This window comes from Adelges cooleyi, unplaced genomic scaffold (genome assembly GCF_023614345.1).
Source record: "Adelges cooleyi isolate 19-005CV unplaced genomic scaffold, UGA_ACOO_1.1 ACOO_flye_CR_arks_rails_tigmint_CR_PRNA_21, whole genome shotgun sequence".
Lineage (NCBI taxonomy): Eukaryota > Metazoa > Arthropoda > Insecta > Hemiptera > Adelgidae > Adelges > Adelges cooleyi.
In genome coordinates, this window is record NW_026095871.1 from 13,250,054 (window position 1) to 13,270,699 (window position 20,646).

The 20,646-nt window shown below is 35.5% G+C and overlaps 1 protein-coding gene across 2 annotated transcripts in view; it reads left to right on the plus strand.

Annotated features, from left to right (window-relative positions):
* Window positions 1-20,646, plus strand: part of LOC126834194 (fasciclin-1) — a 60,336-nt gene that overhangs the window by 14,273 nt on the left and 25,417 nt on the right. Inside the window, exon 1 of one of the 2 annotated variants that reach the window (XM_050565948.1) lies at window positions 8,828-9,294. The exons of the other annotated variant lie outside the window; for it this stretch is intronic. Coding sequence (XP_050421905.1) covers window positions 9,160-9,294 — 135 coding nt within the window. The 5' untranslated portion in view covers window positions 8,828-9,159. Of the gene's footprint in view, window positions 1-8,827; window positions 9,295-20,646 lie in introns of those variants that run through there. 2 annotated transcript variants of the gene reach the window in all.

Consider the following 20,646-nt stretch of genomic DNA (forward strand, 5'->3'; position numbering starts at 1 on the left):
CATAGTATGTTTTTTTTACTTAAGACTAAACGCACTGAACTTAGCATAATGGTTAAAAGTGACTTCCATTGCTATACATATTTCTTCCAAAGTATTCATCTTTTGTTCTTCGTGTCCACTCTCAGTAGGTTGAATTTTATTTCCCCATCTTATTGTATTATATCGCCAGATTTATGACATCTAGTAATCTCGTCAATTTCTTACTTCGTACAAGGTCCTATGAAATTAGGACAACCAAACAAGTTTCATAGTGTAAAGTAGCAAACAAATCATGTTCACGGTATACAAGAAAAACTATAAAACTATATTATAATTTTTGGCCCACGATCGGACGTGACTTTAAAATATATTAAATGTCAATTGAAATATTTATATTACAATTTATTTTTTTATTTTTAACATCATTACCAAAAATGTACTTCTTTAAAAAAAATGTATATAACATTATTCAAACTATTGTCTATATTTTCGAAAATTCATACCTCATGAATTAAAAAGCTATGTCAGAAGTAAAAAAAAAAATTATCAACACTTCATTACATTAGTTGCGGTGTTTGGGTTGTGTAAAAACCTTTCATCTAACAGTGTGTGTGTGTAAGACAGTTAGGGTACCATTATTCTGGATTCATAAGATGGAATGGCTGCCTAAAAAATGTATGGCGCGTTGTGCTTTGTGGACAGTGCCTGAAAAATAATACACACATTAGACGTACTTTAAACAAAATTAAACTATAGCTAATGAGCTCTTTTGTATAGGTAATAATATTGTCATAAGTAAATCAGCTGTGATTAGGAATTTTTCTAACACCCTGTAGCCTGTAAAAAAACGGTTTGTATACCGAGCTTACAAAATACAAGTTTGGCGCCTCTGAATGTTAACAACTAAATAATAGACGAACTAATATAGATAACTGAATAATAACGTGTACATTTCAATCAATTATACCTCGCACCCAGTTTTTTGTATTACGCATGTGTTTATGTTTTGAAAAAAAAAACTTTATCTGCAAACTCGTTTTTTTGTCTTGTTGCATTTTCGGTCTGATTATAATTAAACCGAATGCAATTATGGAGCGTTTCGTCCGTCTTACGGCAGAACATTAATTACTGTACGAAGGCGTTACGATATTTTTTCCCGGTCGGATAATTACACCTACAATATTATTATATTGAAAAAATAAACAATAGACGATAATGATGCGATCGAACAGAGGGAACATTGCGTGTGCAAGGTTAACTTTAAAGATGTATAGAGCAAAAAAAAAAAAAACGAAAGAAATTAATACATAATGCGTCGTTTTATCTAGATTAGTCGGTATAGTTAAAAAAAGGTTTTCCAATAGAAACGTTTAAGAGCACACGTTTAATATTTGTATTATGTCATGTTTAATTAATTATAGTGGTATAGATCTAATCGCTTTCACTGTTGACATAATCCTGTCGCTCATCTCATCCGTATCCCAATTTTGTTTTTTTTCTCATCGCTCGCATAATTAAACGGCAGAGCGTAAAGATTTTGCGGTTTATCAATCAACTATTCCAGTAGAAAAAAAAAACCATCGAGTTAACATTGATTAAAATTTCGTCAGTTTTTCTCGGTTACGATTTGAAGTTTTCTTTATTTTTTTTTTTTTTTTTTAGAAAGTAACTGAATTATATCATAATTATCATATAATACAATGTATGTAGGTACAGTGAAACTTACGCAAGTCATGCAACAAGTTGATAATTATGTCAAAACAAATCACGGAATGCGTGGGAACCGGGATGATACTCAAAGCATTAACGGGACACATGCTTTTGTCGGGCGCATTGTTAACCGATTTGTTTTCATTCGGTTTGATCTTCTCTTTATTTATTTAATATGACTTTTAATAGGTCGCATAGTGTGTACCGTATAAATCTGGATTAACAAAACACTTAAATCTACCATGTTGTATCTTTTTAAAATCATACTATGCAGCTACTGAAGTATAAAAAATTACGATACAGAATATAAATGAGTCATAAATATAATTTACATTGTATGGCCATGAATATAGAATTACGTGTAAATCGAATACTAAAAGTACGCAATAAGTCGCGTTCGATTTGATACGATGAACACATACCTATTCTATTGAACGAATTATTTATAATTTATATTGATACAACGAAACCAAAAACCCAAAAACGAAATCTATAATAAAAAAAATGTTGTCATATAACCAAAGCTGCTATCTATCGGTATTCACCGTAATTGAGCAGGGCTATTTCACATAAACCGTGTTTGTATATATTCGAATTTTTAATAAAATAATATTTTATAAGTTATTAAGTTACGAGGTACGAGTACAATGTAAAAAAGTAGATACATATTTTCTTTTGATTTTTGGATCATTTTCAAAAACATCAAAGATAGTTAAATCTAATTAACAATAATATTATACTATTATAGTAACTAATAGAGTACATAATACAAACAAATTCAAGAATAATAATATATGGTGCTGTAAATATGTCAGAGTTAGCAGCCCAAGTAGTTTGTTGAAATCAATTAAATGAATAACAACTAAATACGGAAACTTAATTGTTTATTATTGTAAATTATTTAAATAGAATTTATAATATGTTTTCAAAGCGAACAGATAAGCTGAATAATTTATACTAAAAATTAACAAATAAATAATACGACAAATGACTCACATTAAATGTTCAATATCATATATTGTGAGTTGTAATTATTATAATTACAGTGGTGAGTAATCGAGTTAGCGTATAATATATATTTTATGTGTCAAGGAAATGGTGCGTTTAAGTTGAAATACAGTTTTCCTTATACTTGACGCATGTTGACTATTTATTACATACAAGCTAGAGTCGTCGACTAAACACACTGATTCACTTGTATCTTTTTTTAGCAACTCAATTTTGGACGCAAACCTATATTAACCATAGATTTGTAAATTGTAGCGTTTATTTCGTCACCATAACTGTATTTCATATGCTTGTGGACTTTCTATATTATATTAAATCATCTAAGCTGTAGTCGTAAGTAAAAAATTAATGTGGATTTTTAGATAGTAATAACCGTACTTAATAATTTTTGAAAATGTTTAAACATTTCTGACGATCTTATCTAGATGTCGTACCAAGCTCGTTTTACATTTTGGATACCAACACAATTTATCTTTACTAATATCAACGACTTATTTAAAGAAATCTAATGGGCTGCGAGGAAAAAAACTTTTAATTGAAGCCAACCTAAAATGCATAGTGTATAGAATTGTATACTACTGATACTGGTGACGTCGTTTGACTTGGTAGGTAGTTGGACATTGGAGCCATAGAAACTGTTTCGTGACATTAACATTGATCAGTAACCACGAACATAGTCGTTGCGAGAATATAATATTATTAAATGTACACTAATTTTGTGCCAAAACAATAGCGCTTATTCATTTTTAGCGAAGAGTTTTTTAAAAAAAATATTTTATTCTTTACGAATACTGTTGGCAAAGGTTCAACCGATTCCAGTACTTCACAGAGAATACATTTCTTAGTTATAATGTAGTATAATAATAATATTATTATTGCAATACGTTTACCATCGCCACACGCCGACTGGATATCGCCAAAAACTGGAAGAGGTTTTGTTAAAAAAAAATATTATTGTAACATTGCGAGTCACAATGATGGTTAAAATACGGTTATTGTTTTTTTTTTTTTGGCTGATTTATTTATTTGTAAAAAAGTACACCGTCTTCGAGAGAATAGTTTTTTAATTACTTAAAAAAGGATTTCACATTAGCAATTAGAAAAATATACGTACTTAAAAATGGACAAATTTGTATACAAATGTCAAAAGTTCAATAAGGTATTTTGTATTTTATAAAAACACCATAACGCGGTGTCCTTGAAAAGATATTTTTTTCTCTATTTGCTAAATAGGTATAAAAAACGCGTCTTAAAATGCTAACTTGCGTGACCATGTTGTTTATAAAGCATGTCGGTATCGCTTTTTGCATGGTGTAAGAAACGACTATTGGGGCCAGTGAGGTATTTGTGTGAGGAAGTCGGGAAAGCAATTGAGAGCCCTCAGTCGTCTTAGTTGTTTTTTTAAAAAATAATAATTTTTATTTGAATTTGTTGACAATATGTCTGAAAGTAAAAATTATAAGTATCGTAAGTCTTTATAGCTAAAAAAAGTTGACACAAATTTACAATGTACTCTGTAGATGTTGTCTGTTCCATATCGAAGCTAAAATGTTTTAAAGCAAAATCTGTAGACGTTAAAAATCAATAAAAATCGCCATAAGGCATTACAATTTTTGATGATCTGGTTAGTTAATTAATTGTTTTGTTTCTGTTTATAGTTAAAGTTCAATTAAAAAAAAAAAACAGGTTATTAACCGATTTTAATGGAAAAAAGCGACTGTGTTTGAGGAGCCCCTCTGATGAGTGATGTTAGTCTAATCCGGACCACGCAGAAATCTATTTTTGTTTTTGTACAGTAGGTGTTATAATTATGATTTCACGTGAGAATAAAATAATATTGTTTCAGCCCGTTTAACGTCCCACTAAAAAAATTCAACTACATTGTTTAATGATACTAATGTTATTACTTATTATTATTTATCCTATTTTTTTTTATGACCTTTATTTTTTTTTTTGGACTGTACAACGAGGGCGTGGGTCGCCGTTGCCACGGCTGTGTAGTACTTATGTGTAGTGTACCTATAGGCAATACTATTATTATTATAGCATATACCTATGGCCTATGTGATGACTAACCGGCCGGAACATTGCTTCCCCTTTCAGTACTTGTGTGCACCGTGACAGAATAGTATTATTATTATTATTATTAAAAACAAGTACGACCCGAAATCATCCGAGTGCTTGTTTCCATAGCATAAACAATGGCGACCTGGGTAATACACTATTATGGCGTTTATAATGTACACCGTACACACAGTCAATGCAAATTCATTATCATTATTGTGCGCTCGCTTAATCGGCCGACCACAGTAATAATAATAATTACTTAAAACAATCCCCGGCGGCTTAGAATTAATAATTACTCTTGTGAAATACGCAAAAATTGTTCACGCGCAATTATTATGAATAACACTCGACGATAATAATGTAAGAAGAGTGTGTCAAGAGTGTGGTTTTTTTTGTTGGACGTTTAATGCTGTGTGCACTAGCGAAAGAGAAACCAGTAAAGAACGAATTTAGAGGTTATTTATCGAATACTGTGATGTCAAAATGATGTCTCTTTTGTGGTTTCTGTTTTTGTTGAAAAGAAAGAGAATTCTCAAGAGATATACAATTATTGCTCGACTCAATTTAGCTATCGTTTAACTAAACGTATTTAATTGAGTCAACTAAATACTAATTATAGTAAATGGCTAAATGATTTATTTAGTTACTTTTTAGCCATTAGTCATTTGTCATAAGTCGAATAATTTATTCGTTAATCATAAATTGATAAAGAGAATTGACTAGCAAGTAAAGTAGGCAGGCGACAGACAAACCTATTCGTTTTCCATTTCATCCTTTAGACGTCAACATTTCAATGTCATGTAAAGTAATCAAAAACTATAGAACATTGATTTCTATTATATTTACTTAAGTATATAAATATAAACTATTGGGTTAAGAATTATTAAATACTATGTATAATAAAGAATTTACTAATATTGCTTACAAATGTATGTGGCGTTGTGAAGCTCATCGTAGTTCACGATACACATACTTATGTTGATTTCCTTCCTAGAAAATTTACATGCTTGAAATGATGATTTGGCGTATAACTTGTTCTACAAATTTCCACAGGCCGCGGTAGTTTGTTGTGGAAAATCTAATTTTTCGGATACAAGTAGTATTTGGTTTGAAAAAAAATGTTTGTCGACGACGAACAAAAAATAATATTTTTCAATAACAAAGAATGGGTCATAAAAACAGCGCTTGCGATTACTGGTCGATAGTGTTTCTAATTATTTTCTCGAATAATATTCTAATATTTTCTTCAACGCATGATTGTTGGTAATAAAAAAAAAAAACAATATGGAAATTAATAATATCGAGCGTTCCGAGTAGGTAGTAAAAACGTGACTAATGTACCTAATCATTTCCAAACCCTATTTATGTAAACAATTAACAATTCAATATTATTACCTACCCACGTTAGTTGTGCCTGTAGTGTGTAAATGGTGACCCACGATTTTCAGCCAATGTAGATACCGTTTAATGTGTATTTCTTCGTATCGAATACCGTTGAAGTATTTTCATTAGCGACAAAATAACGTAACATACAGTGGATGGCTATACTTAGACCATCCATTAACCACCGTGTGCCTGCTCATAAAATGCACAATGTACACAATGCTTATTAGATTCGATTACAATTCTATCATCTTGCTTAATATGTTTTTTATTGGATAATTCAATTACGGACATTGTGTTAAAAGGGCCGAGACACACCAAAGCATACCGTAAGAGGCTTATGCAGTTCACTACACGGGATCTTATAAATATTACGGTGTTCATTGTTCATCGGTGGATATTTTGTGAGTCAATTGGGTTCTATTCTCAGCTTAGCATCGGAACAACCGAATTCCTACAAAACCCTCGAACATTGTTTATGTACGAATTGTAACTGTCGTGTTGTGACAATTGGGTCAATTTACATCTGCTGTATGTTTGGATGCGTGGATATTGCTACAAGGCGTTCGGTGTGTTTTTTTAACTACTGGTGTAGCTGATGACACCCGGACGAGTGACGATGCTGACGAAGTAATACACATGTGTATATTTCCTTTTGATAAATTTGATATTTTATTTCTGTATGGATTATAGACGAAGAATTATACATTGAATTCATCGTGAATATAGAAATCGACTGATGTTGAACGTGTACAAGATTTTTCACAATTATTATCGGTCGGATTTGCAAAATGTAATTATACAGTATCTCAAAAATATAATTGTCCGTATACTAAAAAAAAAACAACAAAACTATGTTGAAGTGTGAAATGGTTGTTCATTATGTTAGTCGTCTGTGGTGTTGTTCGCGGAAAATATAGGTAAACAAATCGACTGATATTATTTAAAATTCTGAGTATTGTAATAGATTTTCATTATGTGCCGGTCGTCTTACAGTTGACGTATTAATGTTGTTTTTAGTATGAAACGACGGCGCATTCGTGGAAACCGAACAACAATAATATATCATTTCGTGTAATTAAATAGCCATTATACGCCATAATAATTTGTATAAAAGGACAGGAGTTCTATCGACTTTGGTTTACCAAATTGGTATTTTTAGGCTCACAATCATGTGTTTTCGAATTGGTGTAAATCCGCTATGTTGTTTATCTTGGAGACAAAACGTGTTGTTTATGCACAGAAAAATGGGAAATAATTTTCACACAGGAAATCGTTCTTCCGTCGTCGCCACGTTGAAAGTTAAAAGCCAGGTTAGAACCAAAGATTTTCTCTTTCTTACAGTTTCATCGACAGAGTAAACCGTTTTAATTATAACAATCGAAACGGCATGTCAAACATTCACGCGTATAAGCCCTTAAAGGTCAAAAGTTTAAAAGTTTTGCAAAATATAGAAAATACTATATTAGCTACCTACTCGATCGTTTTTAATTCATCGATTATTTTACTAAAGAGAATTATCATTTCCCTCCGGAAAATCCTAATCGATCTCCGAAACAAAATAATCATCAATAAGATAATCTTATCGACTACGAAATGCAAACGCTAATAATCGAAGTGAAATTCGTAGAGAACGGCTTAAATTTCAGTAGAGGTAGTAAAACTAAAGTGGTGCGCGATTTTCAAATGAACAAAAACACATTTTTTTCGATTCTTTTGTTCGTGTCACATATTTTTGAACTCTTTACATTTTGCATATTTGTTTTAGCAATACTGCACATTTTTTTTACTCCGAACACCTGCCCAGATAGTACCCATTCGGCGTTTTGAATGAAAATCTCAGAAACGTGTGCGGGTAATGAATGACGATTTCGGCGAATTGAACTCAACGTAGGTATTGTTATATTGTATTTATGTAACTGTTCGCTATAAATTATAATATATCATACATTATGAATGAAAACGGCCTGGTATCAGATTATGAGACTGGGCAGGGTAAATACACACACACGTACACGAGTCTATTCGGCTAATTTATTCTCTAAATCGATTATGTGTAGAATAAAACCGTTAGACGGGTTTGGTCGGGTGATTAATTTCACAACGGCAACGTTCGTGCTCTTGGATGTTACAACATTTAACTACCAATTACCATTTGATTGTCATTGCCGACGTAATTGAATAAAAATAGAAACGATTGCGCAAATTACGGAAGATTTTATTTCCCATTTTTTGTATTTCTCAACGGACGAGGGACGCCTTGTCTCTTACAATTTTTATGCTCGTGCATAAGAATCCTCTTAGGTGACACTCGAATAAGACCGGCGTTATGGAAGATCTGTTTTTTTTTTTTTCCAATTACATTTACGTCGACTTACTTTAAACATCCCCTTTCCCCCCACTTTTGCCGTCCCAACGGTCGCCGAGAACACCCCACCTCCTCCATGATTAGGGGTGGTTTTATCAGCCCACGCACCGTGTGTGACCGTGGGTGATTACAGATGGATTTTGGGGGCGGCAGGCGGTCGTCAGGGACGCCGCGCTGGCGGCGCCGTTACGGTAATACAAGCGTCGGTGGCGGGGAAATATTGATCCAGCCGGTGTGGCCCGCCTGCCTGGTCTGTAGTTGAGCCGGCCGCCGTAAGTGCACTCGGTGCCGCCGGTCCCCGCGGTTTTTTCCCTCGTCAGTTTAACCGTTGCCGGCATACGAGTCGACCGTTATTACATCACGGTTATAGTTAGTACGCGCGCGCGTGTGTGTGTGTGTGTGTGTACCTATAGGCAGAAAAAAATAATTATAATAGGTAATACAAATACTAGTGTTCCGACAGTCGCGCGATGTTATCCCGGGAATAACGTGTTGTGTCGTTTTAAACCGGAATACACGACGATATTGTCGAACGCGTTGTTGCCCTGTCTTTCTTTTTAATTTAAAAATTGTTTTTTTTTTTTTACGGTTTTTATCACGTTTACCGATTGATTTGGGAAATTTCGCGACCGTCCCGCCCAGAAATGAAAAAAGCGTTTAAGTCTTCGGCGTTGGCGGCGCTCGTGCTGTTCTGCGTGACGGCCGACGCTTACCTGAGCTTCAGCGGTAACGACAAGACCGTAATCGACACGCTCATGACCACCAGCGATTTGGAACAGGTAAACCAAAGTCGAAAATAGATTTGGCAAAAACCCGGGTTTTACATAAAAAATCCATAGTTATTGGTAAATTGCTTAAATAAAAAAAAAAAAAAACGCTGGGTGACCGACTAGTTTAAAACGATGTAATATCATATATAACGTTTCATTCATTCACCATTAACAAACGTTCGGGTCGAAAGTTGGGATTTAGGTAGAGTAAAGGTTTTTTTAATTACATTTTTTAAAACTCATCAACTTAATATGTAGTATGAAAAACCTCCTAGCGTCTGAAATCTGCTAACACGCTACTGTCTGGTGTACCTACACTGAAGCATTGAACTGTACCATAGGAAGGCGTATGAAAAAGTGTAGGGTTTGTGGGCTCGGCGATGTTGATTCTATTTTGCAAATACGCTTCATTTTTCACAATGTTAAATTTCGTTTTACATAAAAAGTTGCTTTTTTACATTTCTTTGGCGGTTAATCACATGTTGCATTCTAATCACAACATTTTTTAATTCTTTGTCACCTTCCATTTGTACAGTTCAGTGACTAGCGGAGATGATCCTGAGATATTAGGATTAACAATTGTATACGAGGCTTAATTATAAAAGTGTTAAACGGAAATATCGTGTAGGATTTTGTACCGCTGTGTTGTGGTCATTCGACAGATTATAGATAGCCAAAGTCCAAAAGTCGACTGTCGAGTACTATAATCGGTGACCGGATGGTGTTTTTAAACGTTTTCTGTTTTTTTTTCTCTTCAAAATCCACGTGATATCGGTCGATTTGCTCAAAACGTTATTCCATTACCGATTTTCGAATTTCGACAACGATAATTTGTGGTGTGTTTCGTCTAATTGATTTTCGAGAATATCGAATAACGATTTTCAACAGAGTTGGCCGAGAGCAGTGTTGTGGCTTACAAATCTGTAGTAAATGTAGTGTAACGAACAAAATGTAATAATAACAATGTGTATACAGAATCGGGCCAGTGCTCAGGTAAACCGCGCGCGCACAAGAAAGGCGTAGGTACATTCTACCCGAGTAACCTGCAGCACGCCTCGTTCTTTGTACCTAACCTAATTTTGTTTTATCTTCTTTTATACTTCAGCCGGGCGACCTTCGTCGTGGTAACGGCTGTGTTATTATTATTGCTCTAGTAATATTTACGTGTACCACTATTGAAATACACTGAAGACGGGGGGGGGGGTGGGGAGGTTGTCGAGAGTGGATATAACCGGAAATCACGATCGAACATATTATTATTCAGATGTAAACTATGTTTGTGTGCGTGTATTTGTAGTAATATTTTGTTTTTAGATACGCTCGGTCCGGTAGAAATGGCGAAAGTGGCGACAACCGGTACTCGCCCGTTACCATAACGTATACCATGTCCTCTCGATGGACCACGACCGGTGAATAATAATGAATATAATATAAAATAATATATGTATATATATATATATATATATTTATTTTGTTCCGTCGTATACTAGACAGACGGCGGCTGTTTGGGTCTCTTCTTTCGGGCCAGGTGTTTTCGGGTGAATAATATGTATATATATATATATATATAGCGTATAGGTAGTATTCTCTTTTTACACAAGAGCATACGAGCACCGCCGTGAAAAGAAAAACGGTGCACAAAAGACCTTCGCTAAATCGCCGTCGCCGCCCCTTCTTTGGGTAGAGGGAGTTGGGAGAGAGAGTGGTGGTAATGGTGGTAGTAGTAAGTAGAGATATTTTTACGCTCAAAAAAAAAAAGAAAAAAGAAAAAAAAGGTATTGTTACCTGAGAACGTTTTCTAGACGAGATCAGAACGTTATTCTTACTCGGACGACCGGCCGTCGACCGTCTTGTAAGTGATTTTAACGAGACGCGAGGTTATTACACTAATACAGCTGTGTAACAATCCCCACGGGTAGTATTTATTATATATATATATTATCGTTATTATTATTATTATATACCTATATTTTATGTACATTGAACGTGAAAAAAACTATAAGCGTATGAGTCATCGGGCTCCTGTCGTCCGCGTCGCGTGCCCCGCCCAACCCCTACTAAAAAAAAAAAAAACAACATACTATGAATATACATCAAGCCTAATGAATCGCGACCACAGGGTCAACGATAATTAACTTGGGTTTTTAAATAATATTTACATAGATATGTTATCTCTTAATTGTTATATTGATATATTCATTAGTATAATATACGTATGAGCGTATAACTCGCTAGCAGAACAGGAGTTTGACTTCCTCTAGTTCTGTTGTATATCTTCTTTGGAAATCACCGTTGGATAATAAAGCAATTTATGTGTGTGTTAATGTATGTGTTCCGTCCCTACACACAGATGGGTTGTTGTACGATGATTTCCACACAGCTGTGTCCTTGGTTCCGGTCAAGTTCGAAATTTATCGGTGAGTAATAATAAATTATATATTTTGTCGTCATCTATCCGAACGCAACCGCAACATCCTGCGGCGTTGGCTGCAACAAAAAAAATATACTTTCTGGTATCTCAGTAACTGTGATTAGTATGTTGCATCACGTCAGAACGGCCTCAACAAAATGTAATAACGATAATGATTATTATAATAAGATCCGGCGTACATTTGCAAACCTCTCTTGCCCCCTCTCAATATATATATATAATATATTATGTACCATGTATGTATGTTTGTGTGTGCGCGTGTATGAGTATACCTACTTGGGGTTCGCGTAGCTACCAATTCGACCACCTCTTCCTACTCCTCTGTCTCGGTTCATTGTTATTATTACCGGCGGGCAGGTGTTGCCAGGTGATGACCACCTGGCAACATTACGGCTACACGTTCCGCGTGCGATTCGGCTGTGGGCTAGGATATAATATTATAACTTCCATGTGCTGCGACGACATTGACCTTGAAAACGTGAAATAATATCTATAATAATGGGTTTATACACGTATATCAGGTGCATCAGTGTTCGGCGATAGCCTCTTTAGCAGAACGAGTATCTCAAACTAACGATGTACAATATCGTGGCGAATTGTTTGTTTTATTATAATTGTAAGTAGTAGATTTGTAAATTCACTTTGCAGTCATGTCAATAACTATTAATGACTGATAACTATTCAACTCAAATACAAATTCCCCCAAAAAATCGATGTAAAAAATCAGTCTAAATCTTGCTCGTTTCTCCATGCAGGTCTAAAAACAAATACTAAATTTGTGTTTTTTTTTTTTAAGTATCGCTTAAAAACAATTTTCGTTTTTTTCTGTTGTTTAATTATTTTTTAAGGATTTAATTTATTGCTCTTTAGATTATAATGTCCGTTTCCTGGTGCTTCGGATGTTGTGTTTATTTGTAATGGGAGGGACGCGCCAGATTTCCCGGAGGAGAAAACTTCTTGTTGTGGGGTGTAGGATATTTTGGCGGGCATAACTACTGGTAACATTAACGATTTTCTCTCTTGGAAGTGAAAGGGTTTTTTGTGTATACAGTTCAACCACGGCGGAGCACAAGAGGTGTTGTGTATGATATTAAAAAGACCGTCCTCCACCGCCGACGTGATTCAGCAGGTTCATTCTGTCCTAGAGAGTTCTTATTTATAACTTGCAATCCTTTCTCCGGAGACACAAACTAAGTAGACGTTTTATAGTGATAGGCCATTTTTTTATTTTTTTACTATTACCATCATCATCATCATCATCCACAACGGTCTCGTGACATTTGAAACAATTCCCGAGACCGAGACAACAGAGGCCTATATTATGTATGTCATTCACGTTCGTGAGTCGCCCACGGGCAAACTTAAACGGCCGTTGCATAAGTATTCATGGTCTTGTATTTTAGCGTCTGACTTGGTTTTGTCAATTGCGTAACTCGACCTTTGGGGTCGTATAAGTGCGCAACCGATGTCGATCGATATTATTATCAAAACGGTTTTCTCCGTGAGATACATCCAAGTCGTGTACCGATCGAGAAGCTCGTGACTGGCGTAAAACTGAACTGTCTATGCCTCGTCTTTTGGAATGGCGGTTGTTTTGTATTTTTTTTTTTGGTAGAGTTCTTTTTGTAGTCTCTTTCCGAGTTGTGAAGTCGATCGGGACGTAATTTGTCACATCCTCTTCACCAGCACACAGCATAGCGTCCAGCCGAGTGCATATCCGGTGACCGTTGTGTTGCCCATTATTATAATATTACACCCGAACACAACCGACAATATATTATATTATTATATATTATCTTCATAATACAACAATGATGAAAGTATGGCAGCTTGTTGTTCGAACAAATGTGAAATGACCCATGGGCATAACTAGGGAAGGGAGGCTTGAGGAGACTTAGCTCCCCCAACCTAATTATTAGCCCCCTCGACAGTAGTCTAAAACGATAATACGTCCATACGGATGAGATTACGTATTTTGTTGATAATAATATTTTGTCAAAGTAATTATATACTTGCTGAGTAGGTATATCTTAAAATTATTGTCGCAGTGCCCATAACGCTGGTGGAAATGTTAAAATTTCGATTTTGTGTTTTTTTTTAGTACTACAATAAGCAACTCAATTAATGGAATAACATTAAAAATTATTTTTTAATAAATAAAAAAATATTGTCGAAATTAAAAAAAAAAAAGAGTTTTTAGCGCTATCTGATGAATAAAAGTTACAGGAATTTGTTAACAAGAATACAAAACTCAAAATAGCTTAAAATATTATCTAATACGCTCTGTTTAGGTGTACGTTTTTATATTCTTTATACGTTGGGGCCCCTGTCATTTTCAGATTCCAGATTCTAGCCACTGAAATTCGTCTCAGCTGTTCGTTTGTTTTTCCACCGGCTGGAACTGGCAACAGTCAGGGCGAGACGTGGTAAGCCGCCTAAAACCGGGGGAGGGGTGGAGTGAATTGCATTTATTATATTGTAAAAATATTGATCACTCGACTTGGCAGTGCCGCCGAAAACTCCGGGGAAGGCGGCGTCAGTTGGCCGAGGGTGGTAGGGTTCAAGAACCTTCGGTGGAGAACACTATGATGATAATAATGGTGGTGGCGATTGCAGGGGTAGAAATCCGGCGCCACGACCGGCGATGACGGTTTCTACTACTATATACATATTGTAGTATTTGACGCAAGTGTGTAATGCTCGCTGTTTTTGTTGCCGGAAAACCGCACCGTTGTTGTTCCGCCCTTCTACAAAATCATAAACAGGATGATTGTAATTATCATTTCGTGTGTATACGCTTGAGTTAGTGTAAACATTTTTTGTTTTTTGTTTCATTTAACAAGTCCGAGGTCCGTACACGTTATAAAACTCAAAATAATACTACTGATCCCAAAGACAGTAGCGCGGTAGTGAAGACATTATGCCCTCAAAGGAGAGAGAGGACGACGATGATGTCATAGGTAGTCACAGGTGCCGAAAGAGCATTTTTAGGGAAAATTGTATGGAAATAGATAGCCAATAGCTTCCTACACGCTGTGTACAGCCAGAAATTCATAGTCAGGATGTTGGTGGTCATATTATGCATTTTCAAACATCGCTCCTGTAACAATTTTAAAAATCGTAACTTGTGCATATGTATTTGGAAATTCAGTAATATCCATTTAATAGGTTCCTACATAATAACGTTGCTTTTCCTTATTAATCTTGATTTGGCCTATGTTCAATGAGGTTTAAACGACGATTGGGATGAGTGTGATAGCTTGACGTATGCTTCATTGTTTTTCGGTCTGAGACCCCAACACAACGGATCGGAAAAGTCTTTGGGAATCGGACTGTGCATTCCAGGCGGAGGCTTTTCGATGATATCAATGTTATACAATTAGGTCTAGGCCCGTGATAAAAAAAATAGTAATGTGTCCAAAAGAATTTAAGTAAATTGTGGAAATTATCGCTATGATAGATAGGCCTTCAATAGATTTGTAGAACGTATATGTTTATGTGAAACAAAATATACTTACTTTAATAGTGCATCATTCGCGGATATTTTGTTTAATTTAATTTTCACTGCTCGGTTATCCTATTACTGTGTAATTAAACGTGTCTTCCTCAGTATCTAATATAGTGGCAATACATATTATATACGTTTAGCATACTGTTACCGGATATTTTTATAATTTTCAAATATCCGGTTACGGCAATAACGACGAGATAGAGACTAAACGGGAGGGGAAAGCTATAGTTATAGAAAACGGTTCTCTCATCTGTTCGTTTTGCATTTTCCCATGCAAATCGTTTATGAGCCGCACAGCGAGAAAACGGAAAGAAATATTGTTTGCTACGGCTAAGATCGTTGATAATAAATAAATTAATAAAAATAAATTGGACTACGCCTGTGGTTTTTCCGGTTACCCGTTGTTAATCCGTGTCGGCGTTTTCCCCAAAACAATACTCGCAATAGACGTTAATTCATTTCTTACATTTTTCCTCGCTCATATTATGTTTTCCCACGAACGTCTCGTTATTCGCTGAACCGAACAGCTTCCATAATTCCTTCTTATTTGTTTCGGTTCTCTTTGAGTACTCGTTCTGAAATTGTTTTGCCGTTCGAAAATGATGGATTTATATGCACCTAACTGGGTCGGGCTTTTTTAAAAAATATCTATCAACTCTGTAGTCGATTTTATTTTTGTGCGTTTGCAATAAACAAGAAAAAAAACACGTGTCTTTGGCACAGAGAAAATAGGACAAAACACGATTCTGTACAAGCTATGATAATGTTGCTGGGCATACTGAAACGGAGTTGAACGATATTACATTGGGATCGAGTCTACTCGATATCATTATTATTATTATTTCACTGAATCATTATGTTGTGTATCCAGTGGATCCACCACCGCCGCCGCTGCCAACCAAAGCCCCTCCGCCGGTGTGGTAATTGACGTTTAATGACGCGCACCACACAGCTAGACGGTATACAGATTCCATTGTGGGCCCTCTCACCTTTACTGCCTCGAATGTACACGGATTTCCAAGCACAAGGAGCCAGCAGCATACCGGTAGCGTACCTCGGCGATAATAATGTCTTTTCGGTCTAGAAAAATAATTAGAAAAAAAAAAATAAAGGAAGATTTCGAGATCTATCATACGTCAGACGGTCGAACTACAAAGGAGTAAAATAACAGTGGACTGTGTTTAATTTTCCAACTACGTTACATTTTATTACACAGAAAAACGTCGCGCCGTTAACCGTTTCCGCGCCTTGTGAACTTGTATATTAGTCGTAATGTCGTTTATATTGAACTATATTAATATTAGGCGTTATTACGTTCTTGTTCTTTAGAAAAATCAAAATCCATTGTACCGTTTTTGGGTCCCATGACTACCAAGTGATCCGGCATCACTGTCGCCCCCGTTATTATAATATACATTGTAAAAAAACGACCAGAATCGTAAACTCGATTTAACGTTGTACACGTACGTCTGCACTAATTCAAAGGATACGGGCCCTTTTTCCTCGAGAGTCCATAACAATCGAATAAAGACCATCGGGCCGGCGTGTCCCACGGAACATAAAATAAAAATATTATAACCAATAAACCCAATGGGTGTACATATTATATTATACACATTGACTACTGCCATGCGACTATCATGTCGAGTGTGTATAATGATATAATAGCCCACCGTCTCTGAATTATTGTATTCTCTAGCCATGTGAACTGTAGTTATTACCGTTTATTCCAATTGTCTGATTTACATCTATAGCAGAGTAAGACAATGTATACGTATAAAACCGCCCGAGCATACGACTATTAAATGGAAAAAATAATAAAGCAGTATGTTAAAACAAAATTTAAAGAGTCATTAGACTTACACAAAATATTTAAAAAAAATTATACTTTCACTAGGAACAATAACATAAAAATGGGATCGGATATCGTAGGGATTTGTTTGGAAATGTAACGGTTCGTTGGGTGTATATTATGCATTGAAAAATATATTGTACATATAACAAAAAACACTATCCATCTGCTGTAGAAAAATTTAACTGGGCCTTCTCGAGATGGCGGATAAAAAAAAAGAGAAAAAAAAAATCTTTTAGAAGATAGAAAACAACCTTTGGTAAGAACCTACTTTATGGATTCAAAAAAAATCGTTTTACAGGTATTTTTTTTTTACTGTGTATATTTTATGTATTAACTGAATAGCGACTTATCAAATTACATACGGTTCTTTTAGCGTCTCCGAACATGTGCGTTATTTTTGTTTGTTTTTTCTGAAGGCTGTGTGTTCATACATTATTTTCAGGTGCTTTTCGCTTAACGTGCCCCCCGTTTGAATTGTGTTCGGCAACACATTGTTATAAAACAATAATAATTAGTCACGGCGTACCCATCCGACCTTAAACAATCGTAACGCGTTTGACGAGGAGGGGGGGGGGGTGGTTGTCTTTTGTAAATGAAGCAGATTTTTTAGTAACGATTAAAAATTAAAAATTGTTTATCAAGCGAGTTCTTTACAATACGGTCACTCTGTTTAGATGCTAACTCGCCTATATTATTATGTTGTTGGTTGGTCCTATGAGATGCATCTGGTTGTAATGCTAGAATGAGAAAGATGTGCGTTTAAAAACAATTATAACGACGAACAAGTGGGTTGACGTCGTAGACCGAGCATGTAGAGTAGTATTATACTTAGAAGGAATAATAAATAATTAAGGCGGCGAATCGGATGAATCACCGGCACAGAGCCCTTAGTATTGCGATGACGTGTTAACGTCGCACACATGGGAATTAGTTTAATGGAAATACTCTTGTGTGGTTTTTTTTTGTTTCGACCGAGGACCTTGTGCGATCGATTAAGATGTCGGTACAAAATATGTGTATTTTGTTATACTATAGAAGGGATGTCGTCAGGTTAGGTTTGATATAATTATTATAGTCGATTTTAATGAGTGCTTGCGCATACAACGTGTGTAAACCGAGTGCACGGTAAGTATTGAGAACACTAAACGATCGTTTACGCGGTATTGGAAGATAACAACAAAATCACTTTTAAAGTGTATTCGGAGAATCCCATAACGATTGTTGTCTGTGTTGTGCGGGGCGGGCGTCACGCTGCGATCCGGTTCGACAGAGTGTAAATGTTTGCCGAGTAATAAAAATAATTATTAAACGCCGTCGTGGGTAACTACCACTATGAGCGACGTGAGGAGGGACGTGATCGATAGATATCAGTGATTCGGATCCAGATGATTAACGATATTGTGCGTCGAAAATCGCCTTTTAATTGCTCCAGACGATCATTGCACACGGGGGCACGATGACAATTGATTTTCGTCAACGAGTTCAACGAGCCGTCGCAGTTCCGTTCGACGGTTTCTTCAGACCATGGAAAAACGCCGCCATATAATTATAAATCTATAATACTACTAAAACTAAGTATACACACACACACACACAAACGACAAAAGCCTTCTAATAATGTCGAACCGCTTAAAAACTCCCAGCAACGATATCATCAATGTCTGGTGAACTCGAACATGACGTGTACACGAACGCATTTAATTTATTTTATATATTCATCATTTTTCCGATTTAATATACTCTTGTACTAGAAGATATTAGCCAAGTTAGATGATTGGTCAGGAGAGGAGTTGTGTAATTTTAAAGAAACGACGCAATGGTTATAGTTGAATGTGTTAAAAACACTCTTTAGGGTGAAGGGATGAACTTTATACATTTTTGGTCCAATAAAGTACCTTTCAGGTACGATTTCTGACTTGAGCGGTGTCAGCGGTTTAAAAGATATCGTAGGTACAGACAAAAAAATAATAAAAATATATCATTGTAAAAACAATACCATCTCAGCTTCACATGGAAGCTAGAAGCAAGGTTCGAAACAGTAAATTAAACGCTTTAAAATAAAGTTCCAATTAGGGTTAGGACTTTTTACTAGATTTACATAAAAACGGTACATGATACTATTTTCAAGTCTTAAAAAAATGCAGTATTAGTAAACATATCTCTTAGTATAAATATAGTTTATAAAAATGTTTAAAAACAATTTTGGAGATGTTTCCAAATCGTTCAGGCAAACGTTTCCACTGTCGGTTGCTTAGTCAGTACGCAATCCACTGTAGAGTTTCGATCTATTCAACTCTACAAAATTAGTTATTTGTTATAGGTTACACGCCTCATGGTAGGCGTTGAACTTAATATGTCACCAGATGACATTTTCTATATTTTCGGTGTTTTGTATTTTTCAAAACGAAGTACACATTTAATATGACAAAAGGTCGTGTACGATTTAACCTACATGTTTTAGTACAATTATTATCCGTTCTTAGTATTTGAATAGACTAATAACAAATCTTCAAAAAAAAAATTCATAATATATAATGTTGAGCGCTGTTAGTAAAACACTATGATACATTTAAAGCAATAAACTTCTGTGAATGATGTTTAAATGTCACTACCAATCAGATGTCCGGATATAGTTCCGGGCAAAATTCAGATTTAACTGAAACTATAAAGTTTTTTTTTAGAAAATAAAATGTTTTTCTTAATTGGACTATTTAAGACATGAAAACATTGTTTTGACACAGTTATTTATTTGTTTTGCACCACCTCGGAACTTAGTCCGGATTCCGGACAAATAGGAACGATTCGGTAAAATTTTAATTTTGATTTATTAAATGTGATTTTTGCCCCCGACTCTTACTACCAAGTTTAATAGTTTGTTTGTCCCAAGTCCTACAGTTTCAGCGAGAAAAATAATTTTACTACAGTGCTGGTGAGGTTATTTAAAGTTTTATAAAAGAATGCTAACAGTTTGATTTATTGTCGAAGATCTTAGCGCTACTGTGTAGAACGTTGTTTGTTTTTTTTATTGTTGTAACGATGACATAGCGCCGTCTCTGATTTAATTTGGCTTCGCGAAGACTCCCCGGGGTGTAATAATGTAGTTGGATCTTTAAAAAAAGAAAAATGCCTTTGGGTTGTACGTTTTAATGATGTCGGACGAAGTGTAGACCTCGGATCGAGCAATCAAATTCCGACTCCCCGGCGTTTTTGCTTTCGGTCTTGGAAGTTTAAAAATTTAGAACGTGTGCTGACTTCCACCGATTATCGACCGACCGTGAAACAAAGCTGACCTATCTATGATGTTATGTTATATGTGGGCCAACTATATCAAGCGGCTCGAATGGAAAACAATAGGTGAATTATAACAGTCGTTCTCTGTATCGAATTACTACACGCAGTCGGAAACGCGTGCGGGGCTCGTGTCCGGTTTGATCGGATTTAAAACTGTTGTTGTTTTATACAGACTAGGTCGCACATTTATGGGTTCGAAGAAGGATCCGTGTATGTGTCAACTACATAGTGTAACAATAGTTCACGGAATCGATTGTAAATGAAAAACATGGG